The 20,603-nt window shown below is 33.9% G+C and overlaps 2 protein-coding genes across 3 annotated transcripts; one reads left to right on the top strand and one right to left on the bottom strand.

Annotated features, from left to right (window-relative positions):
* Positions 1-4,542: 4,542 nt before the first annotated feature.
* Positions 4,543-11,420, bottom strand: LOC110109402 (ATP-dependent DNA helicase Q-like 4A). 2 transcript variants are annotated; one of them, XR_002304574.2, is made up of 14 exons: positions 11,156-11,420; positions 9,918-10,007; positions 9,580-9,762; positions 8,259-8,316; positions 7,647-8,051; positions 7,386-7,559; positions 6,801-6,931; positions 6,323-6,683; positions 5,865-5,996; positions 5,501-5,587; positions 5,285-5,412; positions 4,830-4,869; positions 4,695-4,756; positions 4,543-4,614 (listed from the first exon to the last, which is right to left on the bottom strand). XR_002304574.2 is itself a non-coding variant. In XM_020840464.2 (13 exons), exons 2-12 carry the CDS (start codon positions 9,938-9,940, stop codon positions 4,866-4,868), a joined length of 1,686 nt encoding a protein of 561 aa, XP_020696123.1. In that variant the 5' UTR covers positions 9,941-10,007; positions 11,156-11,420; the 3' UTR covers positions 4,660-4,756; positions 4,830-4,865. The 2 variants fall into 2 exon arrangements, 1 of the variants encoding a protein (XP_020696123.1); XM_020840464.2 differs by lacking the exon at positions 4,543-4,614 and having other exon boundaries at positions 4,660-4,756.
* Positions 11,421-17,449: 6,029 nt separating this feature from the next.
* LOC110109430 (myb-related protein 308-like) lies at positions 17,450-19,243 on the top strand. Its single transcript, XM_020840498.2, has 3 exons — positions 17,450-17,735; positions 17,836-17,965; positions 18,727-19,243. The coding sequence occupies exons 1-3, from the start codon at positions 17,603-17,605 to the stop codon at positions 19,178-19,180; spliced, it is 717 nt and encodes a 238-aa protein (XP_020696157.1). The 5' UTR covers positions 17,450-17,602; the 3' UTR covers positions 19,181-19,243.
* The last annotated feature ends 1,360 nt before the right edge of the window (positions 19,244-20,603 follow it).

Below are 20,603 nucleotides of genomic sequence, written 5' to 3'. Positions count from 1 at the left end.
AAAGCTCGGAATTCATGCAGGAGTTCAATTACAAATTTCGGGTGGATGAATTTGGTTATATGATTTATCTTGATTGTGCAGCAGTTTGAGTTTATGAAATGATCTCAAGCGTCCAACAGACTCCACTGTGCCATTCACATGCAGACAAACACTTCCTTCTATATATGTGCTTTCATCAGATGAAGCGCATCATTTCCATCTTGCTAATCGTATTGAACTGAGATCAACATGTTTGCTCAAGAAAAATAGCGTTTCGGCAGGAATACCGCTTTGCAAACTTAGAATTTCATTCTCCGTAATGCATATTATAGTTTAATAAACTAGATTTTCTCCGAAGATTGTATCAGGATTGATTTAGATCTTGGTCCTTACTACCTAAGAGCACAAGTCCTCATAGTTAATTATCCCTCTTATTGCGTAAGAGAAAACTCTCGATTAAGGAAGAATCACTCTAGCGTAGCTAAGGAAGCTTAAGTTTTATTCTCGTTTGTTGGGGGATGGCGGTAGACACAATCAAGATTCTATGGTTCCGTCATCCCAAGAATATTGTAAATATCAATCTACCAATGCTAACAAATCATCGGTTGTAGTGTCCAGTGAATCTAATTAGCAACCATAGATTGCATTCTCTGAGGGATCCCGAGTAGACTGAGGTGGTTAGAGGTTTGTTTTTATTTGTTTATTCAAGTTTGGGGTTTATGAATCCTTTTAGGAGTTGCCCAGGGTTGGATTTAGTTTGGAGCTTACAGTTTCAATTGAAAGTTGCCCGGTGATTTGATTTAAGATGGGGCTTACGAGCTCCACCTGGGAGTTTCCCATGTGTTTGATTTACTGCGGGGCTTACCACTTCACTTAGGAGTTGCTCGTTTGCTTAATTTGGTTCGGGGCATACGGTTCTACTTAGGAGTTGCCCATTTGTTAAATTTGGTTTAGAGCCTACAACTCTACTTAAGAGTTGCTCATATGTTTGATTTGGTTCAAGGCTTACAACTCCACTTAGGAATTGCCCGTATGTTTGACTTGGTTCGGGGCTAATGAATCCATTTATAAGTTGTCCCTATGTTTAATTTAGGTCGGGGATTATATTTCCATTTAGAAGTTGCCATTAGGTTTGGCTTAGGGTGGTTTTAGCAGCAGATACTTAGCTTTGCACTTGTCTACTACCTCATCACTAGTGTTTTTTTTTTAATTGATTACGTAATTAGGTAATTAATTAAATGAGATTTTTTTAAATTTTATTTTAAATTGATTAACTAATTAATTAAAATGAGTTTTTAACTTTTATTATTTTAAATTGATTAATTAACTAATTAAAAATAAGATTATTGATTTATTAATTATTTATTCAATTAATTAAGTGATGTTTTATTTTTATTCTAAATTAATTTTAATTTATTTTTTAATTACTTAATTAATTATTTAATTGATTAAATGTTGATTAAATGAGATTTTAAATTAATGAATTAATTATTTGAAAAATATAATATAATTCTCAAATTATTCTCTGATAGCTCCAAAAGTAAATTTGACAACCTTCCGGCATCCCCGCCTCGCGAGAAGTTGGGACGGCATTTGTCGTGTGTACTTCCCGCCTAAATCAAAGATAAACGGTGCGAGGCCCTCAATTTTCAAATTCATCCCACCCGGATCAAAGATCATCGGCGTGAGGCCTTCTATTATAAAATTCATCCTGCCTTGATCAAATATCAAGGCTACCAATTGAAGTACTTCAAATTAGCCAGTTTCTCGAGGGACCGGACATTAAGACATACTCTTCGACCCGGGACTTCAAATAAAAAAAAAAATCTGCCCGAATCAAAGATCAACCACACAGGTCTTAAAATTAAAAATCTTATCGCCCATATCAAAGATCAATGGGGGAGGAACTTCGAAGTAAAACAAAAATCATGCTCGGATCAAAGTTCAACGGCGCAAATCTTCAAATTGAAATTATTCTCACTCACATCATAGATCAATGGCACGGGGTCTTCAAATTTAAATGTATGTTTACTAAAAACAAAACTCTATTTAATTTATTTTACGGTTTAAACTAATGCTGTTGATCAACCTATGTGAAATAGAGGAAAAATAAACAGTGCTTTCAACTTAAACCAATGCCTTCTATCTTGAACTAAAATCGGGAGAGGACAGGTTTCATTTTAAGTGAATAGGGATGAATAGTTGAGCTAGTTTATGCACAGGAAGCAAACAAGATTGGGGCAAGCAAACAGAAGAAGCACACATACTGAAGCAATAAACACAGGAATTCGCTCAGGAGGCAGAAGATGTGTTGGTCATGTGTAGAAGCGGGAGTGCCGCACGGACGTGAACATGCGCGGATAGAGGCATGGGTAGTAGGCTTTTATGCGCGAGTTGGAGACTTTTTCACCCACGTTGGAGGCGACGGGCTAGAACGGAATCAGAAGGCGGCGTGGGTGTGAGTAATTAGGCTAATCGCAAGTCGGGCGCGGGTGTTTCATCTGTTGGGCGCGATCGGACGAACGGAGGCAGGGGTTCACGTAGGCGTGGGTAGTCGGGCTGATCAGGCGGAGCGGGTAGGTGCCACGTGGGGTAATGTTCAGGAAGTGTAAAGATGAGAGCCAGAAAGTGGAATTTTTATTAGGTCGGGTTTTTGACCTAACTCTACAATCGAAGGCAGTAAAATGGTGATATGTGCTCTTACTCTTTACCGAGCGGCCCTGACGACCCGACTCGGACCCGGCCCGGGATTGCTATATATTGACTGATTTGTGCAGACTAGGGTTTTGCAATGTATTGCTCGATATTGCTCGGCAATAACGATAAATATCATTCTGTGAAGACCAATACCGAGCAATATCCCGGTTTTGCTAGGTATTGCTCGGTATTGGTCTTCCAGAGCGATATTTCTCATTATTGTCAAGCAATGCCTAGCAATACGCGAACATAGCAATCCCGGGTTCAGGTCCGGGTCAGGTCGTCGGGTTGCGCGGTAAAAAGTAAGAGCACGTGGCGACATGTTATTGGGGTTTGAACGTAGAGCTACGTCAGGACACCGGACCTAATAAAAATTCCAGGAAGTGAGGTTTTAAAATTGAAACGAGCGTAAGTTCATTTACTGTTCGTTTCGATCTGAAACAGCGCATTTTTCTCTTTTTTATTTATTAGTCGACAAAACAACAACCTGACGACTAAATGATTGCAATCACAAATTACCACCTAATATGTCACGACCCAACCCAGATACTTGAACTAACGAGACGGGAACTGACAGTCAGATGGATAAGACAATTACTACACTTGCATTACATATAACAGTAATTTGTAACAATCCACAAAGACCTAAGAGCCACTAAAAATTTTTCATCAAACTAAAAATAAAATCTTCACAAATATTTAACATTTATATAAACCATGGATTACTTGCTTGTTTTTGTGCGTCATCTTCTATAGACGTATTTTTCCTCTTTCAGACATTTCTATTTTTTTGAAGACTTACCTGAAATTATCAGTTTAATGGGTTGAGTTTATAATGTAAACTTAGTGGGTAGCCTTTCTATATGAATAACAATTAAACATGTATAAAATACAAAGCATATAACATTTGATACATGTATATTCATATAACATTTAATATATCAAACTAAAAATAAAATCTTCACAAATATTTAACATTTATATAAATCAAGGATTAGTTGCTTGTTTTTTTGTGCCATCTTCTATAGACGTATTCCTCCTCTTTCAGACATTTCTATTTTTTTGAAGACGTACTTGAAATTATCAGTTTAATGGGTTGAGTTTATAATGTAAACTTAGTGGGTAGCCTTTCTATATAAATAACAATTAACATGTATAAAATACAAAGCATATAACATTTGATACCTATATATTCATATAGCATTTAATATACTTATTTTTCATTTGATTTCATTCATTCATTTATACATTTCATATCATATACCTTTCATAATAATTCAATATTTATTTTTTTTTCTAATTCAATTAGTACAGAAGCACCGTCTAAATATACCAATAAATGTACAACCATTTTCATTTTCATTTAACGTGCACAGGTACGTTGTTTCCCTAGCCAGTACCATACGGGGATAAATTCATGTAATTTGCATGCATATCTTTGCACTTTTTTTCATTCATTCTCTTTAATTCATTTATGCTTCTATAAGTTATAAGTTATATAATTTCTTTATTCATTATTTAAATGTATTATTATTATTATTATTATTATTATTATTATTATTATTATTGTATATATATATGTATACACACACGTATCATGTATATATAAATACTTTCCAATTTCACTTTCTATTTCATTTTTATGTATTTTCTTTCACATATTCATATACTTTCATATTCTTATAATATTTCAGTCATTTTCAACTATAAAAATTTCTATTTCTATTTCTCCCATCATCTATGCATTTGAATACATTGCCTTACTCATGATAGTTTCTAAAATAAGACATAAATAATAAAACAATTATATAAAATACTTAATCCATAATGAAAATAAAAATACAATAATAAAAATCATGCAATTATCCACTTTAAATGTTTTGGCTTCAACTCCTTTCAAACCTTCAACACTTGCGACAATCTTCATTATTAAAATCTCTAAATTCACATAAAACATATTATTATCATCTTTCAATTTTCACTATTCTCATAAAAATTCTACTTTAATAAATTCTTACCTCTAATCTCCTTCCTTCACTATTGAACCATCGAAGCAATGCTTACCTTAAGTGAATTCTTCCTACAATTATAATTTCTTCAATTAGAAAATAAGTGAAACATCGAAGCAATGCTTACCTTAAGTGAATTCTTACCTCTAATCTCCTTCCTTCACTCTTGAAATAACTTCATCATCTAGAATAGATCCAGATACAACATGTATAGATTCATGAAATAAGATTAAATCAAATACATTAAAAACTAAATTAATTCTAAAACTTCATGGGCTTCAAAAAATTCTAGAAGTGCTAGTTCAATGGGCTACAAAATTTTAAATAGATCCACCGTTCTTGTATCTAATTTCTTAAAGGTTCCAAAGAAGCCTCTCTTAATTCAAATGCACCATAAATTCATCGCCTAATATAAACACCAGGTGCCACCTTCTTGCATCAGCATAAAGCTTATAATTGGCACAGTTAGTATCCAATTCTGCTAATATACTCAAGCAAATAAAGTAAATCATGCAAATGACAATCATAATATGAGACAAGTACTATACATACTAAAATAATAATATGCATTCTTAAAGATGTACGGTCTGGCAACTCACCTTGCAACTTTTTCTGGAGTGACGTATAGCAACTTGTATTTACAGGTGTCAGATTGTAATTCTCTAAGGATATCTTGCTGCTCTGCCCACTCCATATTGCCACTGAGGTAAGCAGCAGGAATATTTGCCTGTGATTATTGCATCATTGTAAAAAGCATAGAAAAGAATCATTGTACATGAAACTGTAACAATCAAATGCTAGGCAGCCAATAACACCTGCAGAATATGCATTATTTGGTCCTGGATCAATGAAAGAAGAGGTGAAACCACCAATGTTAATCCTGGGCATATGAGGGCAGGAAGCTGCAGGAGATGTGAAATCAGAGTACAAGTATAAAGGTAAGAATTCTTCGACCATAAACAAGTAAAATAACATCACTTAATTGGAAAAGAATATTTTACTAGTTTGCATACGAAGAAAGTCAAGTTATTGATAATGTCAATTGTCAAATGTATAAGAGTACAACCAGCTTAGAAACACTTGTATAGTAATAGAACATAAATGAGATTTTACACCCTGATCCTTGGAAGACAAAAATACAATCAAACATAATTACAAGACACAAAAAAACAGATCAACCTGGTAGGTTAGGCTCTTCCCACCACCAGTTGGCATTAGGACGAAAACATCGTAGCCACTCATTGTTGCATTAATAACCTCCCTTTGATTAGGGCGGAAGGAATGGTTTCCAAATACTTTCCTGTTGTAGGCCTAGGAAAATGGCAAGAACAGACAAGCTGATAAGAATAGTGAAAAAGCAAAGAAAAAGGATTAAAATGATCCTTTGACTCTTTATGAAGAGTCAAAATGATTCATTGGACACTTTATGAAATAGTAAAATAGTCTTAAGCTATATTTGATGACTATTTTGATCCCTCAAATTTTTAAAAAGAATTAAAATAATCTTATCGCAGAACTATTTTGATTCCTTTTGAGGAGTTGAGGGATCAAAATATTCATTTAATATAGTTGACGATCATTTTGACTTTTTCTCGAAAATACAAGTAGGAAATTATCACTTATCAGTGAAAGGGCACCTCAAGTTTCTTGTTCCATGAAAAGTCCACACTTTTCCACCTTATGTCACCAGAACCTTCAATGTACTTAACTTCAAAAAGGTTTGGTGTAAATACTTCCCTTTCCACAGGAGCAAATGAAGAATGTAGCCTGTCTGTAGTTGATGATGGCAGTGGAGAACTCCAATTTCCATGGTTAACAAATTCATTTGGCCCAGGAACCTGGGAATCAAATCTCACAGCATCAGCAGCAGTTCTGCTTATTGGGGTATCAATTAGAAAACTGCGAGCAGGAGCCGTTGAGGTCATAGCATGTGATCTTTGTCTTCCTACATCTTGCAGGTGTTTCTCTAACTGCTGGATTTGCTTATTCAGAAGCAATCTAGCCAAGAAATGCACAACCAAGCAAAAAATATACATCATAGATTCGTTGACAAGTAAATAAAGATGCATTGAAAAAATATTAAAACAAATGATAACCAAAACAAAATATGCGCACCTTTCTTGGCGAAGGACTTCAAATTGCGTAGAACTTAGATTACCAGCATTGTCAAGAAGCTCATTTGATATGGTAATCAACCTGTCCTTCATCTCCTGCAGATGATTTGAAGCATTTGGACAAAGTGCTAGCTGCAACATTAACGAAATGGACGTTACCATTATTATGTAAATAGCTTGCAAAAATTCAAAAAAATAAAAAAGGCTGATAACACTTATCTCCTCGGAAGATGGTCAATATTATACTTTATTTCCTATGTTTTCTGAAACTACTTGCCGTCCAGAAGTTTATGTTTTCTGAAATTACTTGCCGTCCAGAAGTTTATGTTTTCTGAAATTATTTACCTTCAATTTCTGAATTTTTAGGTAAAGAGTTGGGGGATAATTTATAACATAATATCCAGCAAAACAGATGTAAGTGCAATTTCAAAAAATGGACTAAGGTTAACATGAAATGTAATATCTAACAACAAGGGAGGCGATTTTAATTTCTTAAAAACAGAGATGAGGTAAGTGTAATATTGACTATCTTTTAAGGCAAATAAATGGAATTAACCCAAAAAAATTATATATAGCAGTCACATACTTTAAAGCCATGTTTACATTGTTCACACAGTTCTTGGGGCAAGGTATGCCCACTCAAAGCTGCAACGTTATTTTCACAGCAATTTGGAGAGGATTGCATATTTTTTGATACAGATCCATGAGGTGTACCTACAGCTTGATAGTGGTCCATGACTATCCGATCTACATCAATATTCTGAAACAAGTTGATGAGTAAGTAAACCAACAAGTATCATAAATTTATTAACAAAGTTTAAACTAATCAACAAGAACTAATTTCTACCTCCATAATTTCATCATCCGTAGCATGCCAAGCCTCACTATTTTCAGGGGTTGAGTTACCAGAAGGCACTGAAGTTCCTTTTACATTTTGTCGTAACACTGTAGACTCCACATTAACGTTACTCAAAGCAATGCTGATCCTTGATGAAGGTTCAGTGTGTTTTAAGGAACCACTGCTACCAGCCTCTGATTCATAAGACGGGTTCGAACCCCCTTGGTATGCTAAATGATTTCTGTAGGCCGACGGCCCAGCTCTTTGAAAACTCAAAGATTCCTTCAAAGTGCTGGCTGAACTTATGCCCTCAGTTACAACAGCATTTCCCCTAGGATTATTACCAGGAGCAGTGATTCCAGGCCTTAGGTAATTCTTGTTTCTCAGATGGCCATTGAAAAGAGCTTTCCAGGCCTAATAGAAAACAAAATTAAAGAGTAGGAGGTAAACAGAGTAACAATATCAAGAGACGAGAAGCATCTGCAAGTGCCGGCTAAAATTAAATAAGCTTCAATTAGAAGATAAATTCGGAGAAAAAGAACTTTTATTTATGATAGAATGTAAGATAGAAGTCCATGAAATATATCCTTCTTTTTTTTTTAAATAGCACGCTCAACATACCTTCTCAACCTGTAAACTTTGCAACGTTCCTGTTTTTTGAATGTTGTAAATTATCGGCCTAAATCAACAAACAAAAAAGGTAGATAAGAAACAAGATTAGGAACACACCTTGATGCATAACATTTAACCTAAGAATATCAGCAAGGTGCAGTGAAGGTAATACTTATAACTTTTATTTAAATTTAAGCTTTTGGCTTATCATTTAACATTGTTCATCTTCAAAGCAAAAGCCTTTGACTAATGCATTATTATGCAGTTAAATCAAAAGCAGTGCTATATAATTTTTGGACAGACGAAACTAGACAAAAAACATCATGTTCCTTCAAAGAAGAAAATTTAAAAAGACCAGCTTAAAAAGAAACAATAAACACAAATAGCAGCAAAAAGATAAAGCCAGAACATCCTTAACCAAGAATAGATGTTTCTGCACGATTGCTTAAACAAACCAGACGACAAGATGATTGGGAAAAATGCAGATAGCCTAAATAACATGGGATTACATAGATGAAGTAATTCCTGGATGCAAGTGTTTCAGGATGAACATTTAAAAAGAATAAAGTGCCATTAGTATAGCTTCAAAATACCAAATTAGAACATTACTAACCAAGACCAGATGCTTTTGCAGCTCTGCAGATGTTCTTAAAGACAGAGAACAAGACAAGCAAAAGAAAAAAAAAAGATTAATTTACTTAGGATCAGTCAGCTGGAGATTCCTGATGCAAGTGTTTCAACATGTACAATGTATAAAGAGAAAGTACTTGAAACTAAATAAAATTAAATTTAAAAAAAAACTAACTACAAAAATAAAAAAGTATCTTGGGGATTCTTTTTTTTTAATTAACTAAGATTTACTTCCATTATAAGTCTCTTGAATGAATCTCTATAAACCTCCATGCTTTGCATAAAAAAGCAATAAAATGTTAAAGCAATCCTTACATTTATTTTATTTTTGTACACAAACCATATAGCGTAACATAACAATAGGAATCAGTAAATACAGTGTTTCTCATAACCATCATTGCATGAAGGTTCGGTATTGAGTTAAGTTTGAGAAAGTTATGCTCAACACAAAATCAAAACTAAATGCTCAACTTGAAATCAAACTAATTTCGAGCAGCCATGCCCACACATGCCTCCAACCAAACCCACATTAAAGCTAACTGAGACTCCATCTAGTCCAACACTATCGATCATTGCCCAAACAAACTCTTTCAAACCACAAAATAAATCAAGTTATGTGATATTCAATGTGAATGATAAATAAGATATGTGCTCGTTATTATTTCATTGTATTAATAAGGTGAATGATAAATTTATTTACCTTTTTAACAGCATTTCTCCGTCATTGATTTCAAGACAAAACCTCTGCGTGGGTAGAGAGAAGAGAAAATTTGCACTTAAAAATTTATATTGGGATGAGAAGTTCTCCAGACCAAGAACATGTTGCGCCCAGTTAACTTGAGGAGGATTGTCCCTGGAAGCACATTCCTTACCAATCACACTTCTGTCGCACATAAAGACAAGAGGAATAAGCATTGAAGCCTTAAGAAATAAAGGAATATTAAAAGACCTAGGTATAAACAATTTTTTTCTTAAAAAAAAAAGAGATAATGACATTAAATCTTCGAAATAAGTTATTGTATGGCCAATTTAGTGTACCTGGATCGTTCGAAGTTACTCATTAGCAGACATGTGCATGAGCAATGTGGGGTAGAAAACCAAGTAATTTTTAGATGTACAGAGTTAAACCTGAAAAAAGTGAGTAAAGTTATACCATATATCCTATCACCTTCATGCTAGCTTTATAAAAAGACCAATTCTAATCAAACCAATATGAGTTTTCCAACCCAATCAGTGAATAAAAACAGAAAAAAAAAAGGATTAGAAGCCTTGCGCTGGCAAACATGTAATTTAAACAATAACATGTTCACTCTTCATTTCAATGAAATCGGATAAACGAATATGTATGTTTCAACAGATAACATGATTTTTCTCCTGATTAAGCATGGCATAGCAATAGATAACATGCTAAATAGTACACAAGTGAAAAAGTTACTAAGATGAACAAAATTTCATATTCTTATTATTATCTTTGTATGTGAAACGAAGTAAAGCATGTTTATATGGCAGGCATCTCATGATTTCCATGGTTTTCAAATGCTGTGAAAACTAAGTTAAAAGAACTAGAAAGACTACAATTTTGCACAATCTACACGTACTGAATAAGACCTAAATGCCCTGAACTGACACAACTGGCTGCATTGGCAGCTTCCACCACCAATATGACTTTTCCCATCAGTGAATAACTAAAGAAGTCATAACAACCAAACTTTATCCTAAAATAAGGCTCAAACCGTATTATCATAAAAAATGCATCCAGAATACCAATCAAAGGACTTTTTGGAGTAGGTCTTTGTTTTTAAGCGCTATACCAACCATTTATAAGCACAAGTAAGCTAGTCATCTACAAGGCAAAAGCCATTCGATACAACTAATAATTTGAAACGTTGTGGCATGTCAAATGCTTCAAAATGAGTATTTCGATGGCCATCTAATTTTCAACGTTTTGTATCGCATGAACCTATCAACAATATTTTCAAAATATAATAAACACGCCACAATAATTTTTTTCTGTGATCGAGCTAACACTCCAGCCTTTCTACGAAAGCTGAAATAAAGGGAAAGCAATTCTGAATACATTCATGTAATGTCATTCCACTAGAAGAAGAAAAACAAAACTGCAAATCCGGTAACAATTGGTTGAGGCTGTAGAATTGTGTATGCGATTCAAAAACAAGTTCTTGAATCGATGCCCACAAATGCCTCCAAATCCGAAGGGGAGTAGGAGGCGGCGAAAAGAACAGAAAAAAGAAGGGGAAAGATTACTAGGAGCTTACAGAGATCCAACGACAGCAAAACCCTAGAAATGGTGCGTCCCATGATGGCAGGAGGCACAAGGGACCGCCACTGAAACGCCGGAGGGCATTCGAGGACGGAGAAGGCTGCGGGGCTTGTGAGATGGGCAAGGGTTTTTTCGACGGACGATGAGTGAGAATGAGATTTTTGCTTCGCTCCAATTCTCCATCTTCAAATTTTAGCGCGCAAGGCAGGCGGCGTCTTTTTTGCCGCTGCGAAACCCGAGTGAGGACCCAAGGCTCACAAATGTTCCATGATGGCTTGCAGATTTTCAGAACGATATTATAATTGAAAAATAGATGAAGCCAATGTATGGAAGGAGTAAATGTAAATGAATATTTGATAGATATTGAGTTTTAGATCTATTGGATTGCTATAAATAAATAATCTTAGGAAGAATTAGGGCATTAACAGAAGATGTAAGAGCAATTGAGTTAAGATTTTGGCATCTTTTGGGACTACTTTTGATATATCAACAAAAAAATATCTTGATCGGACACAAATCTCAAGGCAAAAATTAAGTTGGAAACTTCAAAAATTAAATCTGGGATCATCTGAACTCCAATTTCAACAAACTTACAGTCGAACTGGGTCTCGGAAATACAAACCCAGCGCCACCAAATTCAATTCAATATGAGCCCAAATGAGTCCGAATCAAAGACCTGAAGCGTTGTTGGCAAGTTCAAACCACAATTTGGATTACCAAATGGTTTCCAAACATGAAATGCTTAAAGTCGAATCAAGGGGCTCAGCGAGACGAATCCAACGAGTCCAAGATCTTCAAATTCTGATATCATTAAGACCTTAAGATATCTGACAAACAGTCCAGGATCAAGGGATTCAATATCGGCCGTCCATCCTAATCACTCCACATTTGTCCTTGATCATCCTTCTATTTGCGGTCATGCCACTCTCAGAAAACTATAAATAGCCCCTCATTTCTCTTAAGAGGGGACCCAAGCAATGAGAAGAAGAACATAAGAGTAAGAGGGAATAAACTGCTCCTCGACCACCGTCGGAATTCTGCCCAACGCGCGGCCAAGTGACGTCGAAATTCTGCCCAAGCGACGCTAGAATTCTGCCCAAGTGAAGCCGGAGTTCCGTCCGACTTCCAAGTGACGTCATAATTCTGCACAACTTCCAAGTGATGCTAGAATTCCGCCTGACTTCTAAGTATCGCCGGAATTCCGTCCGACTTCCAAGTGATGCAAGAATTTTGCCCAACTTTCTAGTGACACGTAAATTGTACCCGACGCCCAAGTAAAGTCGGAATTATACCCATGTGACGTCGGAATTCTATCTAATCTCCAAGTAACTCCGGAGTTCTGCCCGACTCCCAAGTGGCGCTAGAGTTCTGCCCGACACCCAAGTGACGTTGGAATTCTACCCGAGGGATCTTCGCTCGTCGTCATATTTCTACCTGACACCGGACTTCTGCCTGTTGTTGGGTTTTCGTCGGACATCTATCTGATGTTAGATTTATGTTCATTGTTGGACCTTTACCTGACACCGGACTTCTGCCTGTTGTTGGGTTTTCGCTGGACATCTATCCGATGCTAGATTTTTGTTTATTGTTGGACCTCTATCTGACACAGTCCTTCCGACCTCCGTCGGCCGACGACTATGTTCCTTTTGACTTACGTCATCCACCGACTACAATCCTTCTGACCTCTGTCGCCCGCTGACTAGTGTCCTTCTAACTTACATCGCCCACCAACTACAGCCCGTCCGACCAAATGAACACATCAATAGTAGCTCTTTGTATTCCCACCATGTGATGTACTGCATATGATGTGCATAGAGCCAAGGCCTTCCCCCAAGGAAGGGCATCATTTGTAATCAACTGCAAATACTGGTGGATTCATTCAAACTGACCTAGGCCCCGAGGTTTTTCCCCCTTTTTCAGGGTTTTTTCACTTAAAAATATTGATGTCTCATATGAATGCTACACCCTCTCCCTTTATATGTATGCGTACCAAATTTTGGTACAATGCTAAGACGTTCAACTTTATATTTCTCTACCGCCGTGAATACTTATGGGCGGAACAACTTTCTTGTTGTTTTTTAAAACAATTTTTTTAATACAAAAAAAATTTTTGAACTAGAAAGCTATTTTAAAAAACAGTTAAAAATATCTTTCAAAATGAAAGCTCAATTTCTCTCCCCACAAATTATCAAGTGTTACAGACATCATATAATTATCTAAATTCTTTCACCCACCATTACAAGAGCTTTAGACAAAATGTAGTTGCATAGTTACCATGGTAAAGTAATGCTATTCTCTATGTTATGTGACCTTAATTGTTTGTTTGTAACAAATATTAATATATATAGATAGATAGATGTTTTAAAGGGTATAGATTTTATATAATTTTATATTGAATTTTTAATAGCATGTTTTACTATTTTAAATGTAAAAAAATAGATGAATATGTGTTTTGATAGTTATTTTATGTTTAAAGTTAATCTAATTTGATTGTAAAATATACTCAAAAAATACAATTTTAATCTTTAGAACTTATCTTTTCAAGCTCTTTGCCCTAGCATTTGGCGGCAATCATAGGTCTCTCGGCCTAACATTCAATACATTCATATCCAAATACACCTAAAGTCCCGACAATATTGCTTATAACTAACGTCCCTACTTGAGCTCCTTGCCCTATCATCCAACTTTATTTTCATAGCACCCATATTCAACATCCCTCCCTCGGCTCCTCAACTTCTCCGGATCGTTCACATTTTTCGACCACAATAATGTTGTGGTTTATGAGTGTATCAGGATTTAGTTATCACAAAATAAAAACATCTTCTTGAGGATCAAATATATTTTTTATTTCATATCAAAATATGAATAACTAAATTGTGAAATATTTAGACTCATTACAAGTTGAGTTCTTAGTATAATATCAGATGCTTATCCATTGGAGCTGCTCCAGTTCCATTGGATTGAAACTGTGAACTTTAAATTAGTTATGTTATGATTGTCATCATAAGTAAAATTGTTTAAAGTGATACTAGTTTCAATAAATTAAGCATCGATATTAACTCATTACACTATAGTAATTGTAGTTTATTAAAACTAGCTTTTCTTGTATTACCTAATTATTTTTTTATTGACATTTATGAGCCCAATATATACAAGATAATATAACTTAATTAAGGTTAGCTTAATGTGTAATCAATTATCCTAAAAAGATATTCATTGATCATCCTTGATACGGCATCACAAAATTAGCTTGATCGGGCACGAATCTCGAGGCGAAAGCTAGTTGCAAACTTCAAAAATTAATTCCGAGAGCACCCCAACTCCGATTTCAGCAAGCTTATAGTCGAACTGAGCGTCTCGGAAATACGAACTCAAGGACACCAAGATCAACCCAATCCGAGCCCAAATGGGTCCAAATAATGGATCCAAAGTGCTGTGGGAAGGTTCAAACCGTAATTTGAGTTACCAAACGGACTCCGCCCGTACAAATGTACATATATATATATATATATATATATATATATATATATCATTATTTTTCTTTTCTTTATTCTTCTTCTACTAGATGTTTGAAACCCTAGGAATTTTTCTCTACACCTAAATTGGATTTAGGAAACTTTTGTGAGAAAGAAAACATAAATTTTAGCTTGATTAAGAGGAATAAAATTCCAACTTTTTGGCGTCAATGAAACTTATTAAACGTTTGTCAGCCTCAAATATTGCACATGAAAACCTTGCTTAGCCTTAAAATCAATATCCTTCACACACACACACACACACACGTGTGGGTCATCTCATGCTTACATGCTCACCAAACTATACATTTGGCTTACTTCACTCTCATGATGTGCAAGCTTACTTACCCTCATTCATACCTCGACTCAATGCCCAAATAGCTTCACTTGTATGCAATCTCTTTCACACACTCTCTTTGCTCTCTATTTCTCTCTTGTGCCATCTTCGGGAGGGATTGAGTCAAATAGAACCAATTGTGTTAGAAGTGTATCATGAGTAACATCAGACAAAGGGTCATTCCATAAACTCTTCTTGGTTGAATCACTATCAATAAGAGATAGAGGGATAGGTAAGGACTCCCTTTAGGACCCCTCTTATACAGGTAACAAAAGGTGTAAGTTAGATAGCAACAATATTAAGCCATGGATTTATGTCATATGTAGGGCTACGTTGAACCCTCGAACCTTCTTCAAATTGCAATCAAGCCTTATTTGAACCTTGATAGAATTTTGGTCAAATAGGTCGAATCTTACTTGAGATTTGTTCGAATCATATTCCAGTAACATACTAGCCATTTTCAAACTTTGTTATGAATATCTCATGCATATGTTTGAACATATTCAAATATGATTATAATCATACTTAAAATCTTATTTAAACTTTCATTCAAAAATCTTATTTATTCAAACCTAATTCATTTGTATTGGCATTACATGAAAGTTAGAAATTTTTTGACTTATTCCCCCTAAAAAAAATAAATAAATTTCCCCACATTTTTATTCCAAAATCAATCTTGATTGCATATAGGATAGATGTGTCTTTTTCGTTAAAGACAACATATTTCACAAAGGTCAATTTCAATTAAAATAGTAATTTTCATGTAACAAAGTAAGCAAAAATAAGGCATATTCACCATATGGTGCATCTCCGGCCTCCAACAGCTCCTTAATGATTTAATTAACTACCTCACCCTCCAAATTTACCTACTCTTTAATCATGCTCACCTCAAGCAAATTAAAAAAAAAACACAATAAATTTACCAATTCAACCTCAATATTCCAAAAATATATATCAAAATAATATGCAATTATTTAGAATGGAATGATAAATTTAATATTAATTTTTTTATCGATGGCGATATTTTTATTTATATTCAAATTACTTATAATTTTAAAAATTATTTTCCAACTTTAAATATTTGTCTTTCGATCATAAATTTTTTTTTTTTTTTTTTTTTTTCATACTCACTTCCATGAGGTTTGGTGACCAAACAGCTTAGATTCTCTCTCCCCCATGTAACCAAAAGCTAGAATTCGTCATTGGAGTATAAGGAATTGTGAGTCAGTGACGTATTTATTAGAGGAGTCTGTGTTTTTTAAATAATATGTTAGAATCAAATTTTATGACTCTTGTAGCTCATTTTGATCTATTAGTTGAGAGCTTGATCATCAACCAAGAGATTTAGGCTTCGTTTGAGACAAATTTCTTCCTGCTTCATAAAGCTGCTTTCTAGTACAAAAAAAAATTATACTAAAAAGCCGCTTTAAGAAGCAGTAAGAAAGCCGTCCCAAACATAACCTTAAAGTTTGAGTTTTATTTATGTGATGTGTGTGTGAGTTTCACTAAGGTTTCATCTGTGATGACTTTCGTATTGCTTCTTAAAGCTTATTTCTAGTACAAAAGTTTAGATTTTTGTACTGAAAAATAATTTTAAGAAGTTGCAAAAAAGACTTTCCAAATGAAGCCTAAGATTTAATTATGGACAACTTTCTTATTATTTTATAAAGCATTTTCTTAATACCAATTTTTTAAAATTTGATAATTTTATATTAAAAAGTTACTTCATAAAACAATACAAAAGCAATCACGAAAGAAATCTTAATTGGGCTAAATCTAAAATAATAATAATAATATCACTCATTACACTAAAAGAATTTAAATTAAAAAAAATAATAATAAGAAGATTCTAATAAAAACTTTATCATGATGACTTCAAAATAATTACATTTATTTCAACTTCATGTTATATATTGAATTAAAAAATCATTATTTTCTCATTGTAAAATAAATTTAAAAGCATTAAATCTATCCAAATAAAAAAATTAAATAAATATCTTAAACAAAATTTTTATATTTTTTAAAATGTTAAATTACAAAATATATAGCTTGAACTAGTAGCCCCTTAACATATAACTTTCTATAAGCATTTCTCTACATTATGTTGAAATAATAAGAGATTAATTATAGAATAAATTATTCAAATTTATAATCATTAAAAAATAATTCTGGATTTTCTAATATAACTTATATTATGATGGTTTTAAATTTATTTGAATTATACAAATACTTATCTTAATATAAATTTAAAAATTTTAAATACATCATAATTATATTTTACATCAGAATAAACAAAAAATGAAAAAATTAGAATTTCTAGAAACCTTTTAAGTAAATGCGCATTAAGTAAATAAATGTCGGTGGTAGGGACAAACACATATCACCATTAACGCTCCCTCCATCTAAAAAGCAGAGCTACCTACCAACTCCATCTCCCACTCGCCATTGGGCACAATTCAGTCAAAATCACCTTATCCACGCAGATCGAGTCAATGCCTTCTCCCTCCTCCACTCTCCTATATTTCCTCCTCCCCTCTCTTCTCCGCCACATCTCTCTCGCTCTCTCTCTCTCTTTTACTCAGTCGTCACCATGGGCAGGTCGCCCTGCTGCGATAAGGCGCACACAAATAAAGGAGCCTGGACGAAGGAGGAAGACCAGAGGCTTGTATCCTATATCCAGGCTCATGGAGAAGGTTGCTGGAGATCACTCCCCAAGGCTGCAGGTTTCTTTCCTTTTTGTTCTTCTGCATGTGTTTATATTTTTCGAACTTGTAGAAGATGAAGAGGAGTTTTGTTAAAGAAAAATATAATTTGTATATGCAGGTTTAATGCGTTGTGGGAAGAGCTGTAGGCTCCGTTGGATAAACTATCTTCGGCCGGATCTTAAGCGCGGGAACTTCACTGAGGAGGAAGACGAGCTCATCATCAAACTTCACGGCTTCCTTGGAAACAAGTTAGTTTCTCTGCTTTCTGGATAGGAAATTTACAGGGTTTTTTTTTTTTTTTTTGTATTTATAATCGAATTAGAGTGTAAAAAAAGCTAAAATCAATGGCTATATGAGCCTGTTCGGCTCTAAGATTTAGCAGAGATTTGAATTTGGGTTAAATTCGTCAAATAATTTTCTGAGCAAATAATTTTTATCAACTTTTCTATCCAAAATTTCTCCTTTTTTAGGTTAAATATTGGATTCGGTAAATCATGAGAAAATTATAATTTAAGATATTTATATATTACTTCGAGTGATTATGAATATTATTTTTTCATTTATTTAAATTCTAAATTTTAAAATATTAATTTATTCAGTTTAATCAGATTTAATATTTATTATAGTAAATAAATTTTAAAATTTAACATATAAATACTATTTTAAATGTTAAATATTTACGTGTAAATAAATAAATGAAATAATTTTGTGTGAAATTTCATATCATTTCCTTCAATTCAATCAAAAGAAACCAGTCTTAAGGAATTTCTCGAGCTAATTTTTTTTTTTTTTTATGAATTTTATTTCATTTTCTGCACTTATTTACAATCAAAGCAAATAAATTCCTCATCTTCTCACAATTTCATTAAACGTTTTATGTTTTGAAAAATAAGAAACTTGTGAACAAATCTTGATGAAAAAATAAACGATAATAAATTTTTATTAAAAAATATTTTAAAATTAGACTTCTGCCCCTTCTAAAATAATTAACTGGTTCTTCTAATCACAGATGGTCACTCATCGCCGGCCGGCTTCCGGGGAGAACAGACAATGAAATCAAGAACTACTGGAACACGCACATCAAGCGGAAGCTCTTCAGCCGCGGCATCGATCCCCAAACTCATCATCCCATCACCGCGGCGACCGCCGCTTTTCTAACTTCCCCGGAGATTTTCTCAGCCGTGCCGGAAACCACCGATACGTCCGATAACAAGTGTCACAGTGATAGCTGCTCTGGCGGCGGCAGTCCAAACTACGTTGACCTCAACCTCGACTTGTCAATAAGCCTCCCTTACCATTCGTCGCCGCATCCTTCGCCTTATTTCGATGACTCGTCGACGGCGGCGGCGGTGAGAACACCGGAGATATGCTTTTGCCGCCGTTTGGGATTCCGCGGCGGTGAGGCCTGCGTTTGTGAATCGCTTAAGGAGCACCTTGTTTTAAGATTAGCTATAAGTAATTAGCTATAAGATGTATTCCTCTTTTTTTTTTTTTGGAACGGAGAAAGGAAAATTTTTGGGGAAAAATTGTGGCCGGATATCCGACATATTTTTATTAAAATTATCTTAAAATTTTAATAAATAAAAAATTATGATATTTACTCGAGTGGTTGTGTAAATATTTTTAATTTTTTTTTTAGGTTAGCCAAAATAGTACGCTCAAATGCAGGTCGCGAAAAAAGAGGCACAGTTTATAATGTTAATTTTATACAATTTTTTAAGATGCTAAATTCAAATATTTGTGAGTGTCCGTAATTTTCATTTTATTATTTGATTATGTATTTACAATTTAATTATTTTGAAAATTATTTAATATAAATGTACGTTATTTAAATATAATAGAAATGCACCTGATTGCTAGAAATATTTTTTTTTTGTTGATAAGACTAAAGAGCCCGTTGATATAAAATTTGAATTACGGGGGTGAACTTTTGAATCTAAAATTTTTCATTTGTATACATGGGGGTGTGGGGGGCAAGATTGAATTTTTTTTTAAATCTCAAGACAAAATCAAGTTGGAAACTTCGAGAGTTAAATCGGAGATCATATGAACTCCGATTTCAGTAAACTTATAGTCGAACTGAACGTCTCGAAAATACGAACCCAACAACATCAAATTCAACTCAATCTGAACCAAAATGACTCCAAATCAAAGACCTGAAGCATATTTGGAAGGTTCAAACCATAATTTGTATTACCAAACAATTTCCAAACATGACATTCTTATAGTCGAATCGAGCGGCTAGACAAGACGAATCTAACGAACCCAAGATTGCTGAATTCTGATATCACTAAGACATTTAAATGTCCAATAAATGATCCATGATCAAGATTGATCATCCATTCAAATCAGTCCCAATTTAATTTCCAATTTATTTATATTTTTTTCTTGATTGATATTATCTTAATCCTATATTGATTCGTTCTTAAAGAGATTTTATGATTTTTTTTCTGAATTCTGATATCACTAAGACATTTAAATGTCCAATAAATGATCCATGATCAAGATTGATCATCCATTCAAATCAGTCCCAATTTAATTTCCAATTTATTTATATTTTTTTCTTGATTGATATTATCTTAATCCTATATTGATTCGTTCTTAAAGAGATTTTATGATTTTTTTTTCAATGAGATTTTTAATATCACATATTTAGTTAATATATTAAACATGTTCTAGCAGAAATCAAGTGATTTGATGATTGAAGTCATTTTGTGAAGGAAAAAATAAACTAATTTACTACCAAAGTTTTATCATTTTTAATACTGATTATATTGGTCCTAAGCCTGAATGTAAAAGTTGAACAACAACAACAACAACAACAACATCAAGCCTTTATCCCACTACGTGGGGTCGGCTACATGAATCCTTTTTCTCCATTATGTC

This window comes from Dendrobium catenatum, unplaced genomic scaffold, assembly GCF_001605985.2.
Source record: "Dendrobium catenatum unplaced genomic scaffold, ASM160598v2 fragScaff_scaffold_537, whole genome shotgun sequence".
NCBI lineage: Eukaryota > Viridiplantae > Streptophyta > Magnoliopsida > Asparagales > Orchidaceae > Dendrobium > Dendrobium catenatum.
The sequence above is the reverse complement of the archived record's forward strand: the minus strand, read 5'-3'. Positions and strand labels throughout refer to the sequence as shown.

What these genes read in the sequence shown, in the direction of transcription:
- LOC110109430 (XM_020840498.2), top strand. Translation starts at nt 17,603, where the DNA reads ATGGGCAGGTCGCCCTGCTGCGATAAGGCGCACACAAATAAAGGAGCC. An exon ending in ATCACTCCCCAAGGCTGCAG is followed by an intron (nt 17,736 to 17,835) that starts GTTTCTTTCCTT and finishes TTGTATATGCAG; the next exon opens with GTTTAATGCGTTGTGGGAAG. An exon ending in CACGGCTTCCTTGGAAACAA is followed by an intron (nt 17,966 to 18,726) that starts GTTAGTTTCTCT and finishes TTCTAATCACAG; the next exon opens with ATGGTCACTCATCGCCGGCC.
- LOC110109402 (XM_020840464.2), bottom strand. Translation starts at nt 9,940, where the DNA reads ATGAGTAACTTCGAACGATCCAG. An exon ending in AAAGTTTACAGGTTGAGAAG is followed by an intron (nt 8,052 to 8,258) that starts GTATGTTGAGCG and finishes GTTTTCTATTAG; the next exon opens with GCCTGGAAAGCTCTTTTCAA. An exon ending in GGAAGAGCCTAACCTACCAG is followed by an intron (nt 5,588 to 5,864) that starts GTTGATCTGTTT and finishes CATCTCCTGCAG; the next exon opens with CTTCCTGCCCTCATATGCCC.